Source organism: Mesocricetus auratus, unplaced genomic scaffold (assembly GCF_017639785.1).
Source record: "Mesocricetus auratus isolate SY011 unplaced genomic scaffold, BCM_Maur_2.0 Super-Scaffold_100013, whole genome shotgun sequence".
In the NCBI taxonomy this organism is placed as follows: Eukaryota; Metazoa; Chordata; class Mammalia; order Rodentia; family Cricetidae; genus Mesocricetus; species Mesocricetus auratus.
Genome location: NW_024429196.1, coordinates 34026296 through 34046240, shown reverse-complemented (window position 1 = coordinate 34046240; position 19945 = coordinate 34026296). Strand labels below are relative to the sequence as shown.

General features: G+C 42.0%; 1 protein-coding gene across 2 annotated transcripts in view; it reads right to left on the bottom strand.

The window, feature by feature from the left end:
- The window catches only part of Adarb2 (adenosine deaminase RNA specific B2 (inactive)), a 548454-nt gene that overhangs the window by 183541 nt on the left and 344968 nt on the right, over positions 1-19945 (bottom strand). For both annotated transcript variants that reach the window (XM_040755571.1, XM_040755572.1), the window contains exons 2-3: positions 14418-14504; positions 2011-2918 (exon numbers count right to left, since the gene is read on the bottom strand). In XM_040755571.1, coding sequence (XP_040611505.1) covers positions 2011-2918; positions 14418-14504 — 995 coding nt within the window. The remainder of the gene's footprint in view (positions 1-2010; positions 2919-14417; positions 14505-19945) is intronic.

The following is a 19945-nucleotide window of genomic DNA, read 5'->3' as shown; positions in this document are numbered from 1 at the left end:
TCAAGGAGCTGGGGAGATGGCTCAGTGGCTAAGAGTGCATACTGCTATTGCAGAGACCTCCATTAGTTCCCAGAACCCACATCACATGGTTCACAACTACCTGTAACTCCAGATCTAAGTCCTTCTTCTGCACTTGTTATTACTGCAGTCATGTGCATAGCACCTACATACACACATAGTTAAGAATAAACCTCAAAATCTAAGGTGGCAAGTGATAGAGGAAACATACCACATTGATCTCTGACATGCCTCTATATGAATGCACACACTGGTACGTGCACACCCACACATGTACACACCCAAACACATACACATGCATATGCAGTAAGCACATTCATATGCACATACACAAAGAACATCTAATGTGGCATCCTATGTCTACTTAGAGTCAAATAAATATGGGATGAGTGAGTGGATAAATGAATGCTCTATCCAGTTATTATTCAAGGTGAAAGATCCCTTTATACTCTTTGTGGCTTTACACATATCCCTGAGCAGTATCTGGGGTTTTGATGGCACTCTGAATCCTTTATGGATTCTTGATCTCCCAAGGCAAAATAATGGATTCTATTCCAGGTGTTATGATGTCACAATGGTGGCGATCACAGCAATAACTCACAGTTATTAAGTACTTACGATGAATCCTGCACGGGGCTAAGTGCCTTTTAACTATGTAAAGTGTTTCTTTCCTTGATTGATGTGCAGAATGAATAAAAATAATTTTCTGTATCGACTACATTAGAGAGACCTACAAATAAGTCTCAAAGTGATAAGAGAAAAGATAATTTGCATAAATAAGCAATTATAGAACTTGGCAGAGTAAGGTTGTCTTAAGTGGTGTGAGAATAGTTCTTGTCACATAGGCAGTGCTACAAAGGCGCCTTAAACAAGTGAATGTAAACTTTTGTAAGAAAGCAGACCCACAGGGCTGGGGGATATATCTCAGAGGGACCACTTGTCTAATGTGTAAGTGGCTATGGGTTTGAACCACAGTATCAAATCAAGAAAGAAAAAAAAAGAAAGCAGACCCACCATTGTGTATGGAGAGATCCTGTCTTCCTTTTGCTTTTCCCTCCCCCTCTCTCTGTCTCTCTCTCTACTCCCACCCCCTCTTCCTTCTTCCCTCCCTCCTTCCATTCCTTCTTTCCTTTTCCATACATGCCAAGCTGAATGTGAACCTTCTAGGTAGCTGAAGATAACGTTGAACTCTTTATCCTCTTGCCTCTACCTCCCTAGTGCAGGGATTACAGATGTATACCACCAATTCCTGATTCATGCAGTGCTGAGGATTTAATCCATGGCTTCATGAATGCTGGGCAAGCCCTAGACCAACTGAATCATATCGAGTCTCCTAATTCTCATTTCTAACTTTTCTGCCTCCAGAAAGTTTTTATTCCTATGACTCTTGGTCTGTGCTAGTGTCTTGCTGGGAGAAATTTCTACATGATTGGAAACCATAATTATAGAGGTCCTGGCCACTCCCAATGAGACAATCCACAACTTGGTTTGCCTAGAGTATCTAACTAGAATCTCAGTCTAGGCCACCAACCAACACACCTCTTTCTTCTTGATTCCCCACTTTCTAAGTTATTGGAGGGCCTGGCAAATGAATCCTGAGGTCCTGCAGCCTGGGCCTCTTGATGGGAACAGAAGACCCTGCCCTCGGCTGGTTCCACATGTTTGCTGTGATCCTGGTTGTCTTTCCTCCCTAGTGGTTGATTCCATCATTGTGAAAGTTGCCTAGCTTCATGAATTCTATCATTACTTCTGCTCAGTTGCTGTGTCGATGATCTCTTGACTTTTTAAATATCCCCACAATTCTCCCTCCACAAAACCTGGCAATTTCCCTCTATGTGCTTAGGAAAGGGGTCTTTTCAGGAAGGCCAGTGTTTCATCATACTCTGCTCATAGACAATGGGGTGGGGGCAGACCCCCTCTCCCATCACAGCAAGACTATCCCAATGCACACCCATCTTTTCACCTGACAGGCAGCTACCTGAGAAGTCTCACCTGTGGCAAGAGGTTGCTTTTACTCCTGCTGGGCATGTGGCCAGGTAGACGGATGTTGAAGAGGGCCTGCAAGGCAGCTTGTGCTGCCTGGCCCTTGGCCAGCTTCTTGCTGCGTCCAGAGCCTTCGAATGTCCTCCCGTCCACGCACACAGCCATGACAAAACTCTTGACTCGGGGTTTCTCGGCTGTTTCCGAGAGGCACACATACCGCAGACCTGAGCGTAACTCATTCAGCACCACTACAGGGTTCCTCTCACCCAGGGCCCCAGGGGTCAGCCTGGACCTGTCAGGCAGAGCCTGGCCCATGAGGTCCAGTGTGTGGCAAAGCAGCCGTCCTCGCCTGTAGGCGGAGGACAGAAATTCAGTGTCGACGGGACGACAGCTTGGGAATTCCTCATTTCTTGAGGATGGTTCAAACTCCTTGAACAAAGTGTCAGGGAAGTCGGCCTGGTCAGAGGTGAAGTCAGTGCATGAACTAGTACTATTGCCCATGGCCAGGTGGGCCTGGAATGCATTGGGGAACTGCACGAAGGACTTCAGGGCCATTTCTGCTGCCCGCATCTTGGCTTTCTTCTTAGTGGGTCCTGTGCCTTCAAACGTGAGTCCGTTCACTTCTACAGCCACTGCAAAGACTGGGGCGTGCACTGGGCCAGTCTGTGACACCATCCGGTACTGAAGACCCGGCTTCAGCTCATGCAGCTGGACCAGCGCATTCTTGGGTGTCATAGACCAGGAGAGCTTCTTCCAGATCAGCTGGAGTTTGCAGAAATGCCCCGCATTTCCTTCCTCCAAGGGCCTTTTCCTTTTAATGCTGGGCATGCTGCCTCTGGCCCAGTCTCCAGGGGGCAGAGGCCTAGTCCCCAGGTTGCTCACATTTCGGTTTTCCTTCACTTCAGCACTGCTGGTACCTGGAGGTGAGAAAAATTAGTCATGACCCAGGGCACTGGCAGGTCACCACTAATGATAGAAATTGTTGCTAATGATGGCTCTGTAAGGCTGGGAATCCAAGCTCATGGTTCCCTTGCCATCAGTACCTCCAGTCAGGTCTGGGAAAGATGCTGTAAGAGCTTCTGCATGACACAAAGGAGGAACAGCATTGGGGACCAGTTGCCTATGAGGGAAAGGCCTCCATTATCAGGCAGTTCTCAAAAAGTCAGCTTGAAAAGGTAGGAGGAAGAGACAGGCAAGGGCTGTGTCCTATGTGTGGTCTCACACTGTTGTCTGTGTGAGTCATGATGCTGTCACCCATGAGTGCCTACCTCCTCAGCACCCACGTTATCTCTTAAACTCAAACAGAAGAGTAGCCCTGCCTATGTATGGTTTGGGGCAACAGCAGAAGGCAGAAAGGCTTTTCTTGCAATGATGAGTGCTTTCCTTCCTCACAGACTGCTAGGACTCTCAGGCATGGTGATGGATGCTTGTGTTGTCCTAATCACCGAAGAGCAGGGGTGAGGCTTTGTTGGGGCCATACTCTTTTATATCAAGCCCAACAGAGTTTTCCAAAACCCCTCCTCCCGATTCACATCTGGGAGTGCAAAATGTATCACCGAAGACCTCCATGGAGAGACAGCTAGGAGTCATTCAAATGGATTATACCATGCATTATACAGTTTCTGGGCCTCAGTCTTGCTGGCTGTTTATAGAGCTGAGATTGTGAGGGGCCCAGAGGGCCCTGACCATCCAGCCCCATCCTAGGTGTGACTTTGACTCTTCATTGGAATGTGGTTCTTGGGCTTCTCTGTCACAATCACCTGGGACTTCTTAACAAAGGGCACTTACTAGAAGTCCTTTGTCTTTATAGATGCAAATACCGCATGTTGACATAACACAGTAGGAAATGGTTCTAAATGAACCATATGGTTCAGCTGCAAGTCTGGGGCTCTATTTCCTCTACTATTTCCAGGAATGCTTGGATTACTCTTCTTATATCCTTCCCCTTGTAGCCAGGCAAACATGTAAAACAGATCAAAATGCTAATGCGTTTCTAAGGACATGCACCCGAAGATTAGTGGGAATGAACACAGGTACAATTCCATTGCAAAAAAACTAGGGACACACACTGACAACCAAGAAACACTACCTACTCTGCAATATGTTGTTAAGAACATATCCTAGAACTAAGATTAATAAACTGCAATGCTCATTGCAGCATAATTTTTTAAAATTGAAAATGTAGGAAACACTTAATTTCCCACATATAGAGGAATGGTTAAGTTGCAGTAGACTCAAATGGTATACAACAATTATATCTTAATGGATTCTAATATGCTTCAGCATAAATAAATCTTATCAACATAATGTTAGATGATAAAATGAACTTGCAAAATAATCCATTGAGTAGGATAGAATGTCATAAGAATACTCACGCGACATATTAGTCATGTAATCATACTTACAAAACACCTGAAGACAGTTATACCATAAAGACATACCCATCTCCCAGAGGAGTGGAGGGAAGGAAGGAAAAGAAATAAGAGAACCAAGAATGGCTTTATTTGTGCTCATAACATTTTCTTTCTCTCTTCCTCTTTAAAAAATTACATTGCATATGTATGTATGTATGTATGTATGTGCATACAATGACATGTGTGTGGAGGGCAGAAGACAACTTTCTGGAGTCAGTTACCTTTTTTTTTTTACCATGTGGGTTTCAAGAATTGAACATGGGTCATCAGATTTGGTGGCAAAACACCTTTACCACCTGAACCATTCTGTTAATCCTACGTTTTATAGTTATGCAAAAAATAAAACCTGACATAAATTTCAGCAAAGCCATCACTTTCTATAACTATACATAAAACTATATATATGGTACACACACGCACACACACACACACACACACACACACACACACACACACACACACACACAGAAGTCCTAAGGCTGATCTGGCTGGGCAGAACCATATCCAGGTTTCTCTGTGCACCTTGTACTTGTTCTCAGGGGCTGGGAACTCTCAGCTCTGTGACAGGTCTTTTTTTTTTTTTTCTCATTAAGCAAGTGGAAACTCCAGGTGAATTTTCCAGTGAGTCCACAACCTCAAAACAGACAATGAATCACTGAATGTCTGGCTGGCTGTTGACACATGGACCAGGTTCTCTTGTGCAGCCTGAAAGCTACTTATATATAGCTGTAACTTATAACTAAGTGAAAATAAATTTAAAGATAATTTAAGACTAGTTATCTTGCATGGCTATTCTCTATTAAAGTTGTCCTGTTTAGAAAATCCCAGTTGTGAATTGCTACATGACCATGTGAACTGCTATATGAACCCTGCTGTACTTTGCTAGGGTATGTGCTTCTAGAATGCTAAAGTATCCAGTTTATTATAAAAACCCAAGGATTGATTATGCCTGTGAATAGTCTGCCATCTTCTTCCGATTCCTGCCAGCCTCTATGTATTCTATTGAGAACCTACCTTTGCTATATTTCTTTTTTCCTTAGTCCTCAGTTAGTGGCTAGTATGATCAACATTTTATAAGCAGGCAGGGGGAAAATGAGGCTCAAGGAGATGAAACAATTTATTTACAGAAGTTTTAAGTTATGTTGTTCATGATGGGCCTCAGTCCTAGGAATCTCACACTCCTCTCATCTGTGCAGTAGCTGTAAGTCGATTTTATCTACACAGAATGGTTTTGATATTTTCTTGGACTTTGTAGATTAACACCCCTGTCCAGGCCATCTGGATATAATGAAGCCAAGCCTATCCCATGTGTGATGAGTCCCAGGGCTAATCTGGCTTGGCAGAACTGTGCCCAGGTTTCTCTGTGCACCTTGTACATGTTCTCAGGGGCTAGGAGTGCTAGCTCTGTGGCAGGTGTGTGTGTGTGTGTGTGTGTGTGTGTGTGTATGTGTTTTCTCATTAAGCAAGTGGAAACTCAAGATGAATTTTCCAGTGAACCTATAGTATCAAAACAGATAGTGAATGCCTGCCTGGTTGTGGACACATGAACCTGCTTCTCTTGTGCAGCCTGAAAGCTACCTAGGTTGAGACCAGCCCAAATAGCTGCTGTGCGCCTAACCTCTCAGTTTATGGCATTGTTGTTGAAGAATAATGAGAAGAAAGTACAATTTCACAGCTACAAAGGATGCCTTTGAAAATCAGGTGCCTTTCAGAGGTATCCCGACATTGGAGAATGTTCTTTTCAGCATGTACTCTACCTCCTCTTAGTTCAGAGTTAACCCATCGGTCATAGCTATCATCACATCTTTATAAAGAAGCCCAAACAGCCCTTGCTAGGATGCTCCAGAGGGGGGCACTGGGTTCTGCACTGAAGGAGAGCTCGGATTCTCAGTTTAATTTTATAAATTGTGAAATGGGCTTACTACTTTCACTATCAATTTGCTCCTAAAAAGCTATTAGGCTTGGGGAGGTTAGTTTGTTCAAAGGTGTGAATCTGAGTGCTTTTTAAGTTTTAACCATGCAATGGTCATTTGTTATGGATCTCAGAAAAAATAATTACCTTTTAGATGGCAAGTGCTACATCTCAGCAGTTTGTGTTAATCATTGTGTGCTCTGGGTATGCACACTGCAATGGACTCTGCCATCTAGGATATTTCAAGTCAAGGGAGAGTGTACATTAGATTAAGCCATGTGGTTTTCCCAAACTGAACTCAAAATGGAAAATAAAGAGCAAACAAAACAATTCCCAAATCCCCACATCAGATTGCTTAGAAACCTGCTTGGAGCCTTCTAATTTCTTATTGATTTCTTACAATGTGGGGATTTAATAAGTGTGCCAGTGTGATTATGGTGGCCAGCATATCAGATGACCTCTGCTGTATCTTAGAGAATAGAACTCAGAAAATGTTTTTGTTCTACACATGGTGAAATCCCTTTTATTTCCTTACCGTCTGTAACTCTCAATATCTTACTATTGCGATTGCAATAGTTGTAACTTTTCATATAACTTTGATTATTAGACCATGGTGTGAGTTCCTTTCTTATCATGTGTATATGTGTGTGTCCTTATGTGCACATGTTTTTGTATGTGCTTGTGTGAATGTGTACAGGTGTGGAGATCAAAGGTTGACGCTGGGAATCCTCTCACTTGAGGCAGGGTCTTCAACTCAACATGGAGTTTGCCAAGTGGGCTAGGCTGGCTGGCCTGAAAGCCCAGATCTTCCTGTTTCTGCCTCCCAGCTTTGGGATTACAGGCGCTCCCAGTGCAACACTTTTCACATAGGTGTTTGATGTCAAGATCAGGTGTTTGTGCTTGTGAAGTAAGCATAACCATATGAACTGCATGTCAGCTTCTGTGAGTACCTTTCTTAATAATCAATATTTAGTAGCAGTTGATTAGAAACTACAGACATTGGTCCCTATCTTTAGATACAAGTTAGACTCTCTGGGATGACATTACCTGTGGTGATATTACTAATGAAACATGTGTTGGTTAGCTGATTCTCAGAGTTCAGTGAGTACTTCAGAGACTATCTAGACTTAGGTTGTGTTCTCTGTCTGGGCCCTTTAGAACTTAAGGTTGTTCAGTGCCCATTCCACAGGGTCCAGAGTCAAGCAGGTGAGAGATCAAATGATGCCTTTATTGTTTATGCTTATTGGAATCTTAGACAGATCATTCTGTGTAAGATTGATTTCATAAATGGCAGAAAATGAAAGTTTTTACTTACATTTGTTTTATCAGTTGAGTGGAGGTGAATTAAGTGAATATATGAATATCTCTGTCTGTATACATATCATCTATATCTGTCTGTCTGTCTGTTTTTCTGTCTACCTATTGTCTCCATCCATCCATCCATCCATCCATTCATCCATCCATCATCTATAAGACTTAGCAAAAAGACCACCCCAGGGGTCTTTTTAAAGTGCAGGAGGGAAGCAGTGGAGAGCCCCCTACGTCTATCCATATCCCACTTCTCTTCATGACTATTTTATTAGCTGGTGTTTTCTATTAATTTACCTAGAAATTCCAGGATGTTCCAGAGAGAAGGATGAATGGTTCCCTGATTTCTCTGGTTTGGTAGATGGTAGATATTGATCTTACCACCTAGAACTGTGGGCAAAAGAACAGCACCGGCTTCCCAGGAGCAGAATGAATCACATCCCTGGTCTCTTTCTTTGCTTGACAAGGCAAACATTCACTCCTGAGAGATCCTCATGCACTGCCTGCATATCCATTTATGTGGATAAAAGCCCTATCTTGTCTTCTTGGGTCCTTTATGTTGACAAGAGCAACACAGACACGGGTAACACTCCTCTGTGACATGGTTGGAGACAAAAGGTCCCTTCCTTACTCTAATATCACCTGCAGCTACTCATATCCAACTGCAGCCAAACTCATACCTAGGTGCCAGGTGTATGTGGGCATTTTCCTACCACCTTTTCTGTGGGCTCTTCATAGCTCTAATTATGACATCACACATTCATATTTTCCTCTTCACAGAGAAGGCAATAATACGTTCTACTTCCCTCCTCTGACCCAGGAAATTATATTCATTTTTCTCCATTTAGTTAATAGGTTTTATACACCCAATTGTCACATATAATAATCAACAGATTAAAAAAGTCAGGAGATCAAAAAAAACCCTCTGACTTTTAAGCACAGTGTGGACGAACTACTTGTGAAGGTATGCACTTGGGGAGTAGTGAGGAGATCCTTGTATCCTACAAATAAATGTGGAGGGTTGTGTAAACACTGGCTCTTGTGCAGTCAATTCCCAACCCTGCCCTGGGACTCTTGCTCTCTCAATATGTGTACATAGCTGGGTTGTAAGGGGACCTGAGGATTTTGTGCCTGCTCTTGTTCTTCTTACGCAGTGGGTACTTTCTCTGAGATTATACTTTTCTTCGAGGATTCCTGGAGGCACCTAGGGTGGAATCAGTGTGTCCTTATTGGCTGAGTTGACTAGACCTTGGGTGATCTTCACACACACACACACACACCTACACACACTTTTGTGTGTGCTTATAAGTGCGTATTCATGATGCTGAGGAAGCAGAGGGGAAAGGAGAATGATGCTGCAACACTGCAGTGACACAGTGGCCTCTCCAAGTCTACCTGACACAGAAAGTCTCAGCTTTCATGGTCCCCCTTAGAGTATTCCTGCTTTGGGTTCCAAACACCTCTCCTGATGAAACTCACTCCCAAGGAGACTACATGCATGGCCTCGGTGCCCATGGTCCTTCAGCCTTGGTACAGTGGCAAATTGCCTCCTTCTTCAAGATATTGTAAAAAAATATTCCCGAACTGTGACTCCTCTAAGGCTTTTTTCAGGGAGTCACATATGTCTTTCCATTGTGGGAATTAGAGGGAAAAAGCAAGCAAATAACTTCAGATGACATTAGATAAATACCATAAGCAACTGTAATAGAACAATCATGAGCAATTTGAAGACCTCCAGGCACTGAGAGAAAATGTCTAAGTCAGGAAGGCATCTGTATAGGAAAATGAAAAATGAAATTATTCCATTCTGCTTCTCTCACAACTGAATTCTTCTCCAGAGCCTTATAAGCACATTATCTCATTTGACAAAATGTATCAGCAATTATAATGCTAAGTTTAAAGGTTTATGGCATGAAGGAATTGAATTTTGGACAGGAAGAAAAAAAATGTATATTGTCATAGCTATGGCTACATATTTATTTTCCAAATAAGTCTGTTACTTGCAATTTGTTAAGTTCGATGACCTGGGTTGATGACATTTAGAAATTGTTAGTCAAGGTGGCGGTCGGGTCTTAAATGGAATCATATTGCTATCATCCTTAAGAAGCCATGCTTGCTTGTAAATTTCTCTATATGCCTCCTCCTTCTCTGCTGGCCCCCGTGCAGGCCAGAATCTTCTACTCGGTTATTATGTACACCCGGATTCCTCTCATGGCTTGGCATCATTGGGATTGCATGCATCACTGGTAATGACACTGTCATGTCTGCGGGTCAGGAGGACTCTGGAGAGCCAGCCATCCAGTGCGCCACGCTACATTTGAAGAGATAATATTGTTCCTGGTGAAGGTTATTCGGCTGCCAAGCAGCTCCGGTTTAAAAAACAGAACAGCTCCTCCCAGATGACAAGGCTTAACAACAGCAGAATGGCAGGCAGCCGAGTTCTTCCCCCAGGCAGTCGGGGGGCTAGGTGTGTAGAGACAGGAGCTAGCCTAAACGGTGGGGTGCATGACAGGTAGGTTCAGGCTGAGGTGTGTAGGAAGTAGCATGAGCTTGGCATTTACTGGTGTGTGCGTGGGTACAACAGTTCAACAGCTGAAGCAGCTGATAGAAGATGCCATCTTCCAAAGTTTGTCTTGAGAAACCACAAGACTGTGAGGTGGGTGCAGGGATTCAGAGAAAAACAGATACAGTTGATAGGGAGATGTCCTCTGTCAAAGTCCAAAGGCAATATGAACTATTGGTCTCAGTTGTTTGTCACTGAATCTGCACCAAATCCCAACTTCTGAGCAGAGGGCGGGGCCAGGGTAGGCAGGAATACATTGCCTTTCTGTGTTGCAAGGTGAAAGTCTTCTCAGAACTGAATGTTGAAAACAATGTTCCATAGGCAGAGCCTAATATGTGTGTAGTGGATGTGTCCTCACTATATTTCTCTGTCTCTCTGCACAACTTCTTATAATGGAGATGGTCACAGCTCTAGGCAATACCTTTTATACATTCTGTGTTGCCAGGATCTAGATCACTGCTGAAAAACTTTCTTGAACAGTTGAAAGCAGGTAAATGGTTAGATATTAGCTATCTTTACATAAGAGCGTAGACACAACAGACCCAGAGGATGCAAATGCGTGAGTCATGGGGCTAGAGGAGGTTCAAATGTGCTTTTTCCCACTCATGCTTCCACATACATGTTCACACACGCTACACACATGTACAGAGACATATACATTTACTACACATGCTACTCTCATACACTACATATACACAACAAACACAGTGATGCCACACATATGTAGATAACACAAATACCACTCACACCACGGGCATATATATATACATATATATATGTATATATACCTATATATCAAATACAATGTGTAAAAATAGTTTTCTGAACGAATTAGCAGCATTTAGAGAGGAAGTGAGGTCTGAGAAGATGACTTCATGGGCAAAGTGCTTGCTATACAAATAGGAAGACCTGCATTTTGGTCTCTATCACCCATGTTAAAATAAGGAACTGACATGGACATCTGTAACCCCAACACTGGGGTGTAGACAAGGGCATATCTCAGAGGCTGCTTGACAGATAGCCTGATAGAGATATGGGCTTCAGGTTCAGGGAAGAGACACTGTCTCAAAATCCACAAAACAAAAAAATAAAGGGAGAAAGATAGAGGAAGACATCTAATATCTTCATCTGGTGTCCTCATTCATATGCACACATATACACACATACGTATACCCCACACATATCTAACCAAACATACACAAACAAAGCAAATGAATCCATCAGTCAAAAGAAGAACAAAGCTCTCCAAGCACTTCAAAAGCATTTTAATACATAACAATTAAAAATTATTTTTATCCATACATTTCTTTCCATTAGCCAGTAAACCAAATCAGAGGAAAATAGCTTTAATTGAAAGTATAACTCATCATTGATTGAGCATTCCTTGTGTTCTATGGCCCTGCCTGTCCTCAGCTCTGTTGGTAACCCCTCACACTCCAAAGAGTAAACATATATGCGGAACTCCTTTACTCCACGCTAGGCTCCTACTTTACTGACTGGTCAGCCTCAGGGGGGAGTCAAATATTGGTCGTGGGGGTGGTGGTGGTGGTGGTGGTGGTGGTGGTGGTGGTGATGGTGGTGGTGGTGGTGGTGGTGGTGTGTGTGTGTGTGTGTGTGTGTGTGTGTGTGTGTGTGTGACTTTTTCAGTGTCCTCTGGACAGATCAGTGACTCTAGCAAGGTCCTGCATTTTTAAGATCTTGGGCCTTTGTTACTACAGAAAAGTGGCTTCTCTCTTCCCAAAAGTTCCCTAAGTAATTCCATGTTTTCTCCTAATTCAGTCAGCTCCCAGAAGCTCCGGGTGGAAAGAGCAGAAAACAGAATTCAAATTCCTCTCATGTCAGAATAAATTCAGCACATACAATATGCTTTCTAATTCCTGTCTTTCCAAGGTTTCTGAGGTAGTCATCCATGACTTGGTAGATCTGGAAACTTTTAAGGTTTTTGCCAAACCACAAGCCTTGCTAAGAGAGAATCTTAGAAATCAGGGCCAAGAACTCCTGTCTAAGCGCTGTCAGTTTCTTTCCCTATCCCTCCTCATCTACCCTTTTGTCTAGAAATGAAATGATTCAAGCATAGAATTGTGACCATCTGGAAAGTTTCTGACCTTTGAGCACTCTCAACTTTACTTTTGGCAGTGATGTAAAGAAGTACATTGACAGGAGCTAGAAAAACCTCTGGACATGTTTGTGGGGGAGGTTCTAGACTGTCTTAGCTAAGGTGGGAAGACCCTTAGATTTAGTGGCATCTTCCCATGGGCTGAGGTCCTGAACTGAAAAGTAAAAAGTAACTTGAGCACTTGCATTCATTTCTTCCCGATTCACTATGGTGGATGCAATGTGATCAGCCAGTTCATGCTCTGTAGCCATGACTTCCCTGCCATGATACCCCTGAATTGTGAACCAAAATAAACCCTCCTCCCTTAAGTTGCTTTTGTTGGCACTTGTCACAGCAATGAGGAAAGTGACTAATTACAGGAAGAAATGTTTCTCATAGGATTAACAATTGTCTAGAGAGGCGGTGCCCACAATGATATGTTGGGATTCTTAGTGGCTGATGACAACACAGACAACATTCCCATGGAAATGTCTGCCAGTGTTTTTGCTTGATTCGGCCAATTACCTTAGCAACCACATGGCTTCCTTCCCATCCCACAATAAGCACATTCTTAACTCATTTTAGTTGAAAAAGAAGTCCATCTGTTAGGTGATATTAAGATGCAGAGAGGTGTTCTTATGGGGGTGTTCAGCCTCCTCTTTCAAATGCTTGACAAATGCCACAGGTAAGAGGAGAACACAGGGCAAATGAAATACTCCCAGCATTCCCCTCCTTTCCCTTCTCCTCTCCTCCCCTCCTCTTCCCTCTCCTCTCATTTCATCTCCTCTGCTTTTCTCTCCCTTCCCCTCTCCTTCTCCCCTCTTCTCCCTTCTCCTCTCCTCTCCTGTCCTCTCCTCTCTTCCACTCTTGTTTCCTTATTCTCTTTACTCTCTTTTTTAGTTTCTATTCTGAGCCCTCCTTATTGATCTAAGCATAATGATGAATATGCCCTCCTTCCTTAACCCAGCTTCAATATCAGAACCTAATGATGCTGCCCCATTCTTCCCTAGCTTCATGCACTAGAGATGTTTCAATAGAAAACCCCTAGTTATTTTTTCTTGTTAAAGAACTGTAAAATTCATTCTCTGAAACACCATGATATTACAATCATTTTACATTTTTTCTGTAGTTAGAAGATGAGAATGAAGGAAAGAGAAAAGAGAATAAGTCTAAGAAGACTAGTTTATTTCCTATGCTTCCTGGGGCTCTTGGTCACAGATTACTGGTATTTTCTTATTCTTAAGATGATGATGGGACTCCAAGTAAGGTCGGAATTCCATAAGAGGACAGGATGTTATATGAGACTGGGACTTTAGCTGAGGGCAGATTTCCTGGTGATGGTAACTATGTAGGTGAGATATGAAGCTTTGGACAGGACTGAGTCTGCGCACACACCAACTGTGGGTGAGCATGGTATTTGGTAAGATGGGGCTGCAATGGGAGATAAGATTCCATTTAAGGGTAGAACTGCAAGTGAGAGTGGGCTTCCAAATGAGGACAGAGCTTCCAATGAAGATTCAGCTACAAGGATAAGGGACTGCAAGGGAAGATGTTATTCCACAGGAACATGAGACTTTGGGTGAGGACAGGACTCTGCATGAGTGTGATCTTGAATGTGAAGAGGCGTGACAGATTAGGGAGGATCCCATGTATAGTGGCACTGCCACTAAGACTGCATAAATTTGGTCCTATAGGTGGGGTGGACTGATGGTCAGGGTGGATTGCAGGTAATGCTGGTGCAATGCTAATGATGGGATTATGTGTGGGCACAAGGCTGTGGTTGAGGATAAATATCTGTGTGAGTTTTGTCTTGAAAGTGAAGATGGACTTCAGATGAGGATTAGATTCTGGGTAAGGACTCCATACTTCAGGTGATGGTAGGACTCCCTACTTTCTGGTAACTGTGGGAATATGGAGAGTGTGGGGCTGCAGGTGGGGATGGAACTATGGGTAAGGATATAACTGTAGAAGAAGGTGAATCTTCTGGAGATGGGAGCAGGATGTCCTATACTGGGCAAGATCAGCCAGTCACTTCTCCATGGCTTCAAGGAAACAGAGAAAGATAATTCCACCACCATACGTATATAGAGAGGTCCTCTTTGCAAGAGAAGTAGGGTTACTTACTTAGATTGTCTTCATCCTCCGTGTTTGTGGTGCCAGGACTTAGGTACTTGAAGGGAGCAAGGAAGGTTGACAATATGCTTACTTTGTCTGAAAAGAGAAAGAAGGGGGAATGTACTTTTGACATCAAGTTTCAGAAAAACCCAATGCTTTCATATGTTATTATTCCCAAAAGGTTAGACAAGGGAGGTGGAAAGATCATGGCTGCAGACACTTCGTTCTGGATCCATCTTTTACTGAATTTCTGACAGCATTTTATCAAATTCCTCTCTCTATTCATTTTAAAGCCTTATGATTTCCATGTATCTTCCCTTATTTATTTATGTTTGCCATCTTCTCTGCTCTTGTACTATGTCCCTGAAAACTTTGTGTTCAGGATAATAACCTTTCATCTACTTACAGGTGGGTGGGCTAACATCTATTGAGGAAATTTTTAGAAAGAAAGTTGAGTAAAGCAATTCCACAATTAAGAGGGGGATTGTCCCCTGAAAGACAAGGATTATCCAAACTTCTCATGTGGAACATTTGCTCTGAGCTCTTGAACTATATACATGAAGTAAAAAGGTAGAGTCTGAGAAACACACACACACACACACACACACACACACACACACAAACACATGCACGCAAACACACAGACACACACAAACAAAGGCTCATTGAATCCATAGTCATACCACTTAGTGGGTGTGTTAGTAGAAGTACTAGAAGTGACAATTAGGCCAGAGTCAGGAAGAGGGCCTGAACCATCCTGGAGATGGTCAAATGTCATTGACACTCATGGAATTCTAGGGAGCCAGGAACAGCTGGCTTTCGGCACCCATCCTATTCTGGTTGATGTGTATTTCACTCTGTATTCCTGGTTGGCCTTAAACATGATTGCTTCCTACCTCAGCCTCCCAAAGACTAGGATTACTGGTGTGAACTAACATGCTCAACTGGCAATTTCTTTCTTAAGCAGAGAGGTGAAGGAATTCTAGGTGGGAAGTGCTACTGGGAAACACATTTTAAGATGAGAAATTAAATCGAGTAGATGTTCCTTATTTTAGAAATTTCCACTGAACAAAATATGCCATAGAAGCTGTGAGTATCTGTTCACACAGAACCTACCCTCTATTGCTAGAGACTCAGTGCAGGGGACTCTTGGAATCCACACTCTCCTGTTCCTGCAAAACCCTTCTGTTTCATTATGAATCTGGACCACGGTCATTAAAGGACGACAGATGAAAGTGCTACATTACTTGTTTGCTGTGGTACAGCATTAGACATTTCTGATCTCTTCTTAAGCTGCTTGGGGCACTGGCCATGAAGGACTATATTGCTGTGCTGTGCAGGGCCCTTTCCTTCTTCTCTGCAGCCTTTTCCACTTGAGGGCAGGATGTTTTAGTGGGGTCACCGTGTTCAACACTGCCTCTTGTCTCTTCCTGTTATTACAGACGACTCCTGCCTGTACCAGTATTCCCATTTGCACTTATACCTTGATCTGAGTGCAGATACCCATGAAAACCCTCACTGGTGGTTTTAACTGCCCTTAGCCTTCAGGCAACCAGACCCAGGCTGGAACTTGCTCTTTTCTTTCAAGGCTGAGCCTATTTTCTTTTTAGACAAGCTTTCCAGAGGCCAGAGGAGATCACATTGAAATTCATCTCAGAGCCTGTTAACAGCTGTTGTTTCCAGTAGGGACAGGCACCAATATAGTGTTCACACAAAGAGAACAATAAATAACTCTAATATGAAGTGCCTGCTCCTCCTTCATTCTACCAAACACCAAGGATGAATGCAGCCAAGGCTTTGCTTCCCCCACCCCCCGCACCCCGCCTCGAGCTCTCATCGCCCAAGCTCATTTAGTCCAACAGAATGAAATACCTTGCTTGAGTTATAATTTCATTAAGTGAGTCCAATAATATTGCACAAAGACTGTGAAGCTCAAATGATTTTGTCTGGAGGATCTCGAAATGAAATTATAATTTTTTAATAAAGCAGGAATATCAGCAGAACCCCCACAAAATATACCAAACTATTTCACAGCAAAACTGTGAAATACATAAAGACTGTTTTAGATCCATCCACATCGTCACTTTTTGCCATGACTGGGTTTTTTTCCCCATGTCTATCAAACAAAAAGGATGCATCCAGTTAAAACTGAATTTCAGATGAGCAGTGTTTTTCAGTGTACACATATTCTCCATATTACGTGAGGCAAGTATAAGCCAGGGCAAGTACTTACTGTTTATCTGAAGTTCATGTTTAAAGCAAAGGGTGTGGGTAGACATTTCTCTAAGGAAGATATTCTACTGGCCAATGGACACATAATGATTAATATCAGCAGTTATTTAGGAAACACCATACCACACCCTCAGGACAGCTATTGTAAAAAGGCAGAAAACAGAGGGATTGTAAAGATGTAGGGAAAGCACAAACCCTGAGCTCCACTGATGATGACATGAAGCATTGCACTGCTGTGGATATAGTAATCCTTTTCATAGGTCTATACCTTAAAGAATTAAAATCTTCACTTCATGGTAGCCTAGAGACAGAGGTTCAAGTGTCCACTGTCAGATGAATGAATAAACAGAAATGTGGTACACCCTCATAATGGAATATTATTCAACATGTGAAAGAAAGAAATCCCGTATGCAATTTGCCCACATATGGCTGAAATTATAGGCTCTATAGTAAAAGAAAAACACTGTATGATCCCACTTATACATGCAATCTGAAAAGTCTAAGGCACAGGGTTGTGGGTGAGGAGCTGCCAGTCAAAGAACATAAAGCTTTCACGTATGAGAGTCCAAGGTTCTTATTCCCTAATGAACAGCAACCTGGTTGTAGGTAACACCAATGCATTGAACACTTGCAGTTTGATAAGAATTGAGCTTATGTCCTTAGTACACACACACACACACACACGCACACACACACACACACTTTTGCTCATACACACAGGATGGTAACTATGAGTAGTGATGGGTATATTAACATAATTATGATAATTATACAGTGTATACCTCTATTAAATTATAACATTATGCATTTTAAATTTATATGATTTTGAGCCAATTAAATATTTTTAAATAAAACTAAATTATTGCCACACCAAAGACAGTAATACTTAGCCTGCCATGTGCCCTTGGAGATCAAAAGAGAATATTGAGTCCCCTGGAACTTGAATTATGGATGATTGTGCCTTACCATGTGGATGCTGGGAATGGCACCTGGGTCCTTGACAAGAGCAATAAATGGTCTCAACCACTGAGTCATTGCTTCATGCCTCAAATAGCTTATATCATACTTAGTAGTTCTAATGTCTTATGAAGTTTTATTTTCTCTAGAAGAGTTTGTATCTCAAGGGAACCAAATGAAACAGGGAACTCAGACATGCACAACCAAATAGCCAATTATTATCTGCTACCAGCATTGCTTTATACAAGAGAAATATCTTCATTCCAGAAATAATGGCTTTTAAGACAGAACTTAACACATCATAATCTCAGAAAATGTTGAACAATTACGTTTGCAATATACAGAAAAACTTGAGCCAACTTATTTGATGTCAGCGCCTTTCCTTATCGTCTCCTAGATTCCTCTTGTCTGTTTGACACCATGTTCAATTGGTTCAATGTGAATGGAACTTCAGTACACAACCAACTCTCATTTCCTAAGTTTCACAGAAATCTTTTGAAAACAGGATTTCATGCAGATTGCTAAAGAAAGACGGAGGCCATATTCCATTTGACCTAATTCTAGGCATTTTGGGTATATGACGAATTCTTTGCACTTCTAGTTGCCTCCTCAAACTCTGAATGGTTGGTGAGGAGCCAAATAGCTCTTTAAGGAACAGCCTGGAAGGGCCTTGCTGGATCTGTCCTGCTCTGAGGATATTCTATCTTTTGCTTCTTAGCTCTGACTCATACTGTTTGATGTAGTTCTAACTCACATTTCTTGATGTAAGCCCACTAGAAACTGACCTGGAGAGCTATAGCAGGCTGGGAATGACTCTAGAGGGGAAGACAAGACTGGATTCTACCAAAGGTTGGCTCATAACTGGCCAAACACACGATGCTTTAAATGTTTTAGGACATTTGCATTATAAACCATATTACATGTAAAACAAATAGCTTTGCATTTACTGAACCAATTGTATGGTTTTTTGGGGGTGAACATGTGGGGAAGCATTTTCAGGACATAAAATGACTTTTCTGGAACCTCATGTCATGAGAGAACTTGAACTTGCAAGACAGAGGACCAAAGGTGTCATTGGCATTATATTAATTTGGAAAACCACTGTCCTGACAAAGAACTGAAAGATATACTTACTGGAATAACTTGTGGTTATTTAAAATCTTTATCATTATGTTTAGAACTTAAAACATCTCAGTAGTATAATAGATTAAGTACTGTTTCATGTCAACATCAACAATTTTTGAAAATTTACTTCATGTACACTGGAGCTTCTCTGTATTCTGCTTATATTTTTGGGGTGACTATTGTGTTTGCATGTAACTATAGCTTATCTTTCATAAAAAAGACATGTGAACAGACCAGCAAATTTTCATTTGGTTGCAGAGATTTGTGACTCTTCCAATGCCCCTCCCCAGAGGAACGCTAGCTATAAAATACTGAATAGTAAGAAGCATGGTTGAAATATGCATGTTAACATAGTTCTTTGCCAAACCAAAATATCTACATATACTGAAGGTACTTTGTTAAGATAGGAGTTATCATATATAATCAGTGATAGCCTGATTTCCTCTGTTGTGCTTATTCCAGGCAAAGAAACAGACACATTGGCTCTACAGATAAATGACACACCTGGGCTACTCCACAGTACTGTAATGCACTTGCCCACATTCCTATCTTGGGTAGGATTGTTTAAGGAACTCTTCGTCCCTGCCCCCTGATTTTTAAATCCCAAAGTGAACATGTCTTTGCTGTCAAATTTTCTGGATTACTTGACCTTGTATTTTCTTTATCAAATCTGTCTATTCAGTGTTTTGTCATCTGTCATATATTGAAAACCAAGAGAAAAGTGTTATCCTTGATTTTAAGGCGTATAAAAAAAGAATCATGTGATGAATGGTTGATATTATGATTAAAAGTCTTAAAAGTTATTGTTTAGGAGAAAAAATTTATTTGCTTTCTCTAGAAGCAATAACCTGCACTGTATTCATAAACAGAAGTGATCATGGTTAGCTAAACCTCAGCGGTAGACTCATGCTGAGGAATATCCCCATATGAGAAGTCAGAGCGATAGTCCATCCTTACTGCCCAAAGCCAAAGCAATAACCTGACACCACTGAGAAGAATAGGATGCTGTAACTTCTCAATTTGTCTTGTTTCTTTCCTTTAGATGAAGAGGAGGAGTTTTAGAGGAATTATCACCTTCTTCTTTGTGAACAGAGAACCTATGACCATGTTATAGGATCCCAAATATCTGCCTTGGTCCTAGAAAGATCATGATGAATTTAATGACTAATATCACTGTAATCAACATTAAAATAAGAAAAAATATGTGAAGTGACTGTTTGCAG